This window comes from Lytechinus variegatus, chromosome 6, assembly GCF_018143015.1.
Source record: "Lytechinus variegatus isolate NC3 chromosome 6, Lvar_3.0, whole genome shotgun sequence".
Taxonomy (NCBI): domain Eukaryota; kingdom Metazoa; phylum Echinodermata; class Echinoidea; order Temnopleuroida; family Toxopneustidae; genus Lytechinus; species Lytechinus variegatus.
Window position 1 is genome coordinate 36,359,247 of NC_054745.1, and position 8,377 is coordinate 36,367,623.

General features: G+C 40.0%; 1 protein-coding gene across 1 annotated transcript; it reads right to left on the reverse strand.

Moving 5' to 3' along the window:
- Positions 1 to 5,056: 5,056 nt before the first annotated feature.
- LOC121417416 lies at positions 5,057 to 7,916 on the reverse strand. Its single transcript, XM_041611113.1, has 2 exons — positions 6,239 to 7,916; positions 5,057 to 5,805 (listed from the first exon to the last, which is right to left on the reverse strand). Exons 1-2 carry the CDS (start codon positions 7,394 to 7,396, stop codon positions 5,692 to 5,694), a joined length of 1,272 nt encoding a protein of 423 aa, XP_041467047.1. The 5' UTR covers positions 7,397 to 7,916; the 3' UTR covers positions 5,057 to 5,691.
- Positions 7,917 to 8,377: the final 461 nt, after the last annotated feature.

Genomic DNA, 8,377 nt, shown 5'->3' on the forward strand with positions numbered 1-8,377 from the left:
GAAGGTAAATTAAGACATTATCTGCATGTTCCTGATGACAAAATCGATAGACAAAGGATGCTATTGCATATTAAACACAGAAGACCGCGAAAGCAGGTAAAATATGGTGATGATGCTGGAGATTACGATGATGCTGCTGCTGCTGCTGCTGCTGGCAATATGGTTTCTTAACAATGACGATTGGTGATGCAAAGGGACTTTGAGATGGTTCTATCACATCGAGTGACATCATCGTTCTAACTTCTTGTTTGACTGTGTCTCTAAGGGCATGGGGAATGGGATAAGGTTTACCTTTAGGTAGTTCTTTTTGCTTTATCTCTATTTGATGTTCCCCAAGCGTCGTTCGGCCAGGAATGTCAGAAATTATGTCTTCGAATTCTCTTAAGATAGCATCTACCTGATCTGTTTGAGATGATAAAAGATTTTCACCAATCTTGACATCCGCCACAGACTCAGTAGCTTCTAAGGGATATGGTTGGAGAAGAGCAGTGTTAGTCATGTGTGTATGTTCGTCTGTTAAACCTTGGTGGGAATTACCTTCATCGGAGGTGTCCTCTTCTTCGATCACTGCAGTGGATGCCTGCATTCGAGAATGGTATTTCTTAAGCATGTTTGCATGAAATATCTTCGACTTTCCATTAAGATCGATGCGATAGTCAGTAGTGCTTACCTTCTCAATCACTTGAAATGGACCTTTCCATTGTAACAGGAGTTTGTTCCTATCTGTAGGGAGAAGAAGTAACACATTATCACCTACAACAAATCCTCTATCTTTGGCATTACGGTTGTAATTCTTCGCATATCTGGCAGATGATTTCTGGAGTTCAGCATGGGCGTTACGGCATGTTTCGTCTAACCTGTTTTTGAGATCCAGAACATATTGATAAGTGGTTTTGGTTTCCGTCGTTTCCGTCTCCCCTGACCATAACTCACGAAGAATCGTCATCGGGCCTCGAACCTTCCTGCCATATAACAAATCAAAGGGGGAGAAACCCATACTCTCTTGTGGAGCTTCCCTTACTGCAAAAAGGAGTGGCTCAATATATCTGTCCCAGTCGGTAGGATTTTCGGCACACATTCTCTTTAACATCTGTTTTAGAGTGCCGTTAAACCGTTCCACTAGGCCGTTTGCTGCAGGATGATAAGGAGAAGTCGTCAATTGTTTAATTGATAGCAGCTTACTTACCTGTCCCATAACCTCAGAGGTGAATTGAGTTCCCTGGTCTGTTAGCATCTATAATAATAATAATAATAATAATATACTAATTTATATAGCGCAGAAACTATGTGCATATATTCTACTGCGCTGCAATTTAGAGCTGGTGAAATGCTTGAAAAACAGAATTAGAAAAGGGGGGTAAAAGAAATGTATGGGAGTTATTTGAACAGATAGGTTTTCAATTTAAGTTTGAACGTTTCTATTGATGGGCAGGATCTCACAACATACGGCAAACCATTCCATAACTTTGGGGCTGCACAGGCAAAAGCGCGATCTCCCAAAGTTATCTTTGTATTATGAGCGGGAATGTGAAGGAGCAAATTATCATTAGAACTACGCAGGTTGTGAGAATGTCTGTGAACTTTTCTTTGTAAAAGCTCAGAAATGTAACTGGGGGCTTGACCACTTAGTGCCTTGTATACAATTAGCAAAATCTTGAAAGATATTCGTTGGCGAACTGGAAGCCAGTGCAGATCTTTTAATACAGGGGTAATTCTTGAAAATCTAGATTGACTACAAATCAGCCGTGCACATGCGTTCTGTACTCGCTGAAGACGCCCAATTTGAGATGAGGGGAGCCCATACAACAAACTGTTACAATAATCTACCTTACTAATAATGCATGCATGGACAATTGTTTTCATGCTTTCATTGTCAAAATATTTTCGTATACGTCTGAGGTTGTATATCATGTGAAATGAAGATTTGCACACATTGGTAATATGTGCTTCCATATTCAATTGCGAATCAAAAAATACACCAAGATTTCTTACATTAGAGTTTGGTTCTATGACTGAACTGCCAACTGATATCCCGTCAAAATCTAGCTTATTCAGTTGTTTAGATGTGCCGATAACTAGTAATTCTGTTTTACTGTCATTAAGCATAAGTTTGTTATGCAGCATCCATTCACGTATGTAACCAACACAATCTTCTAGAAGAGAGATGCTCTGCTGCTGAGCAAGCAAGTCTGGCGTAAAAGACAGATAGACCTGTGTGTCATCTGCGTAGCAGTGACAAGATACTTTAGGAAATAGACTATGTATATTTGTAATGAGTTGACTTGTGTATAAAGTGAAGAGTAGAGGGCCGAGACGGGATCCTTGCGGGACTCCGAAAGGTACTGAGAAAATTTCAGACACAGTTTCATCAATTTGGATCCGCTGACATCTGTCAGTTAGATATGATTCTATCCAGTCAAGTACTACACCCTTAATACCAAAGTGTCTATTTAATGTATGCAATAGGTTAGTATGATCAATGGTATCGAATGCGCTACTAAGATCTAATAAAAGTAATAAGGTGACTTTCTTATCATCCATAGCCATGAGAATATCACTCTTAATTCTTAACAGTGTGGTTTCAGTACTGTGATACTGTCTATAGGCTGACTGATTAATTGGAAGAAGAGAGTTGCGGTCGAGGTGATTCATTATTTGCGTATATGCAGCACCTTCCACAAGCTTTGATACATACTTCAGATTACTTACAGGCCGAAGATTACAGAATTTTGTTTCCAAACCAGGTTTTTTCAATAATGGTTTAACTATCGCGGTTTTCCACCGCGAAGGAAAATTACCAGATGACAATGAGAGATTAATTAGAGATGTAATGGTGGGAATCAGTGTGTCCGTACACTGTAAAAGAATCTTCGTGGGCATTGGGTCAGATGCACAAGACTTTTTGCTGAACTTAGTTATAAGTTTCTTAACATCCTGTTCTGACAGAAGAGTGAAGTTAATAAAGTCAGGTACGTCATGGGAGGAGACCTGAAGATAATTTGTCTTTGGATTGCTGCTTGCATTCAATCTTGACTCAATATCTTCATGGATCTGTATTACTTTGTTCTGAAAAAACTTGCCTAAATCATCCACAAAGCCCTGTTTGTCAATAATGCATGGTATTACAGGTTGTTTATTCGCAATATTCAACAGAGACTTCACCACACGAAATAACTGCTTTTGATCACCTTTGTTTTCCATAATCAAATCATTGTGATGGATTCTGCGAGCTTCATTTAACACATGCAACATGTGATTGCGCAGTGACTTATACCTAATCCAATCGCTTATCATCCTAGATTTTAACCAACGCTTTTCAGCTTTCCTTTTCTGTATTTTTGCAATCCTTACATTATCAGTGAACCAAGGTACTTGAGTTCGCAGAACAACTTTTTTAGTTACAACAGGTGCATGTTTATCTAAGATACTATTTAGTGTTACATCATATAATGAGACGAATTCCTCAAGATCACAAGGTGTATGTTTGCAAAGATCACTACTGGCTATATCAAACTTCATCGCATCAATGTCAATTACTCCAAGCCTACGGAATGACATTACTTTAGAAGGCAGTGGAGGTTTGTATGAGTTAAGAGTGCACATAACAGGAATATGATCACACAGAAGAGAACTATGTGGCCAGGGTTTGCCAACTATAATTTCATCTGACTGTCGATGAATCATCAAGTCAAGGGTATGACCATGAATATGTGTACTGAAATTGACCAATTGTGTGCAAAAAAGAGACTCGAGCAGATCCGAAAAAGCTCTTGCCTCTGCCTTGACGGTATCCACATGGATATTAAAATCCCCAACAATTAGCAATGGGAGATTAGACAACAAATGACATTGGATGTAATCATTAAACTCAGATATGAATGATGAAACTGTTACAGGATGAGATTCTGAGTATGGCGGTCTGTAAATATTAATCAATAGCACATTAAATGACTGATACGAGACAAGATATTCAGCAAACTCGAAAGAGTTCTTCTCACCAGCAGCTGCCATACGGACATCAATTGTCTCTCTAAACACAAGGCCAGTCCCGCCGCCACGGCGACCACTTCGTGGATGATGAACAAATTGATACCCATTGGGAGTAAGTTCGTGCAGAACTGCTGAGTCATTTCTATTAAGCCAAGTTTCTGTAATGGCAACCACGTCTACTTTGCTGTCACAGATGAAATCGTGAATGAGGACAGTCTTATTGCGTACAGACTGTACGTTTACAGAACAGAGTTGAAGATTCGAAGATGATGATGACGTCCTGGGTGCTTAATATCACGTGTAATAGAGTTCTTTCTACGGCCTCCTCGAGTTCCTCGCCGTGTTTTACCCCTTTGAATACCATATGAGTGAATGAGGTTACAAATGTCTAATGGGAGATTTCTCTTGGAATTCCTCAATTCAAGAAGGGTAGCAGAAGAATACTTGATCGTGCGATGAACATTAGCTGTACCATGTCGAAGTGACGTCGGCGATACTTCTTCATGTTGAATATAATTATAAGGTCCGGGGTTTGGATGAACATCACCTGCATTGAGAAGTTCTAGTTGAAAGGAGGCAGTGCAGTTTGAGCTGTATAGGATTCTCCTCTTTAGAAAGTGCTTTCTTGTGAATAGTCCATGATGAAAAGGGTACACAGAAGACCATTCACTGCAATGCACAAAGTCATTCAAGGAAGCACACAAACACAGAGCAACAAAGACTCTCAGATGAAAGGACTTCATTGTGCTTGACTTGTATCCAGATGTTCAAGTTCGTTCAAGCAGGAACAATACAATAGATAATACTACTTACACAGTATGGCATAGGAAAAACATGGTATACTGAGTACAGCAAGAGCCAACCTTTTCCAAACTGGTACATCAAAATACAACATGAAAACCAGCACTTTGCTGATTGAAACTTGTCTAGTAGTTTCTCAACACTAATACAAAAAGAATGGTGCAATAATGATTAATGAAAAACCCCTAAAACAAGCAATCAGAAGCTCTAATTGGAGAGCAAGCAAAAGCCATGTGCAACATGCTAGTGCGCTCATCATCTCCCTCGGAACCCCCATCCTAGAGAAGATACTAACCAGAGCCTCTGCGACTCGTTCTGCTTCAATATTGGGAAGTGGAATTGCTTCCGGGTATCTCGTAGCATAATCAATCACAGTCAGAATGTAACGATTCTTTCGTTCTGTAATTGGGTGAATGGGGCCTACAATGTCAACAGCAATCCTTTCAAATGGTACTTCAATTAATGGCATCTTTCCAAGAGGGACTTTTGTTACTCTACCTTTGGATACCGTTCTTTGACATACGTCACAAGATCTACAATATCGACTTACATCTCCGGTGACACCAGGCCAAAAGAAATTGCTAAGTACCTTTTGTAAGGTTTTCTTTACACCTTGATGTCCACCTAGTAGGGATTCATGTGCAATTTGTAAGACCTGTGTGCGAAATGGTTTTGGTACAACAATTTGAGTAAAGGTATGATTTGCTTCAACCTTAGGTGATTGAAATCTTCGGTATAATATCCCATTTTGTTCATAGAATGATGATTTTCCATCATGGCGACTCACCTTTTCTTCTCGACTTTTTGCTAGTTCCCTTGCACGGCTGAGAGTTTCATCTTTGCGTTGGGCTTCCTTTAATGCTTCTGGGGTCACAATGTTCTCCAAAGGCTTGGGGGTCTTTAATGGTCGATATGGTTTCTCTTGAGCTCTTCGTTGTTGTCGGGTCTCCACTGCACATACTGGGTGTCTTCTAGCCAACCAGGTTCTGTCTGGATTGTCTGCTGCTCGGGCACCTGTAATGTTACCCAAAATTAGATCGTATAAAGGGTTTGGCAGACATACTGCTTCTACTTTGCCTGTGAAATATGGAGTGTCAATCTCTATGATAGCAATCGGCAATCTTCTCAGACTTTGATCAATTAGTATACATGTAATCTCTCGTCCAGTCATCTCATTTGGCTTGACTAAGTCTTCCTTAACTACTACCCCACTGCAACCACTATCTCTAAGGACAGAAATTTTATGTTTCCCAACAAAACCTTTCAAGACTGGCATATTTCTAAGGTTATCACCGATTAAAGTTACACTAAGCAGTGGGAGGGGGTGTACCTCGTTAAGTCTGTTTTGACTGCCATGGTGAGTTGGTGTTTGAATAACTCTGAGGGGGATATCCGAGTTGTCATTGATATGGGAATATGGGTAAGTATTTGATCCACTGAAACTTACCTCAGGATCTTGAGGGTTCCATCGATGTTCATATGGTTCCACATTTGGAGTTCCTGTTATCATCATCCCGGCTGCCTTGGTGGTAGTCTGTGGGCAACTGTTTGCATAGTGACCAGATTTATGGCACAAGTAGCAGGTCAGCGACTTAGGACAATTTCTGGCAAGGTGACCTGTTCTATGACAATTAAAGCAAGGTTTGGGTTTACCATTAGTAGATCTGTTAAGAGAAGGGGTTGTTTTACCTTCATATTTGTTTGAGGGTCCGGCCGATGAAGGGTTCTGTCTCTGGGAAGGAGATGTCTTGAAGTATCCCCCTCTAGCATCTAAGTATCGGTCCACCAATGCTGTTGTCTCATTCATTGTCATTGGTCGACGTTCTTTAAGAAAGGTTACCAGATCTCGGTGACAGCCTTCAGTATACTGTGCTCGTAGAAAAAGATCCCTAAGATCATTATAAGTTTTAGGAATACCTGCTAACTCGATCCATCTGTCTAGGTAATTCTCCATACGAGTGGCGTAGTGCTGCCCCGTTTCCCCGGCCTTGGGCTTTTCTGAAATAAACTTAAATCTAAAACCTTCCTCTGTTAGGTGAAACCTTTTGAGAAGGGCAGTTTTCAATATTCTGAAATTACCTCCATCATCACTAGACAATTGACAATATACTTCTAGAGCGCTACCTGTCAGCAAAGCACTCAAGTTTGTGGCCCACTCGGACTCTGGCCACTTTTGGCTTTTTGCGTATCGCTCATATCTTTGTAAATATGCGTCAATATCATCCCTATTTTCATTAAAGGGAGGCAATTTTGGAGCTCTTGCTTTAACGCATCCACTATCTGCAAAGCTAACCTCATTGTCATAGGATTCACGCGACCCGCGCTTTTCTCGCTCAACCTCTAGCTGGATTTCGGCCAACTCCCTTTCTCTTCTTCTCAGTTCTAACTGTTCTGCTCTTTCATCTCTTGCTCTATCTTGTTCGGACTTCACAAAGGTTTTCAATTCTTCACCACTAAACCCAAACTTTTCACCTACTTCAATCAGCTTTACCAATTCCATCGTATTTCTTTGAGTCTTACAATTGACGTGATTTGTAAAAAAGTAAATCACTCCAAAGATCAAAGCAAAATTTGTAACAAAATTTCGATGCTTTGCTTTTACCATGTTAGTCTATTACTTTGAACAACTTAACCATGTGACTGTAAATGGCATGTCGCATCCCACTCCTGACACCAAAATGTCACATGGTACGCATAATACAAAATAAGGATATGAGACACATGCCATTTACGAGCTCCACAAGTCAAATTTAATCATAGTTAATTCCAAATACTTCTACAACTATCAGTATAAGTGTGGGATTCAAGGTATTAACAATCCCGAGATAAAATTGAACACATGAGTACTAATTGTAATTCCTCATTACTATGACTACACTCCAAGTTCTAAATGATAATTGAACACTTGAGTTACTATTTGTAAGTCCTCACTACCATGACTACACTCCAAGTTCTAAATGACAATTGAACACTTGAGTTACTATTTGTAAGTCCTCACTACCATGACTACACTCCAATTTCTAAGTGACAATTCTCTTAGAAATATTGATCCGTCAGAAAATATGAGTAGTGGACCTGTACTGTCCACATATCTCACTGACCATCCTCTCTAAACTCACAATCCTCTTAATTCACGATCTCTGAGGCAACTATGGATGTGGATCAGAAATACCCACAGGTTCCATGCAGAGAGTCAATAAACTCCCAAACTACACTGTACAATCCGACTAAACACAAGTTGTAATGGTTTTACTGGCCATGTAATACATCTTGTCAATATAATAGCATTTGGGACATGTAACTTGTTGACAAAACTTATCACTGGCTTCGTTATCAATTTCAAAAGTGTGAAGTAGTGAATCTCGCAAATAGAGTCATTGTTCATCAGTTTAATTTGAATCGATACAGCTCACCATGATGTGATGAAAGTTCAACTAGTGACAGTGTCCACTCTACGACGCCATGTACTTTGGTTCGAATGTTCGAATGTTGCTTGACCAATCTTCATGGACATTTGGAAGGACACAACGGCGTTTTCAAAATCCCAAGCTCTGAGTAATGTGCCATCTAAAGTACAAAACAATTA

Bases quoted from the DNA above. Each gene is read 5' to 3' on its own strand.
- LOC121417416 (XM_041611113.1), bottom strand. From the start codon at position 7,396: ATGGTAAAAGCAAAGCATCGAAATTTTGTTACAAATTTTGCTTTGATC. The intron at 5,806-6,238 runs GTAAGTTTCAGT...GTAACATTACAG, and splicing joins GGAACCCTCAAGATCCTGAG to GTGCCCGAGCAGCAGACAAT.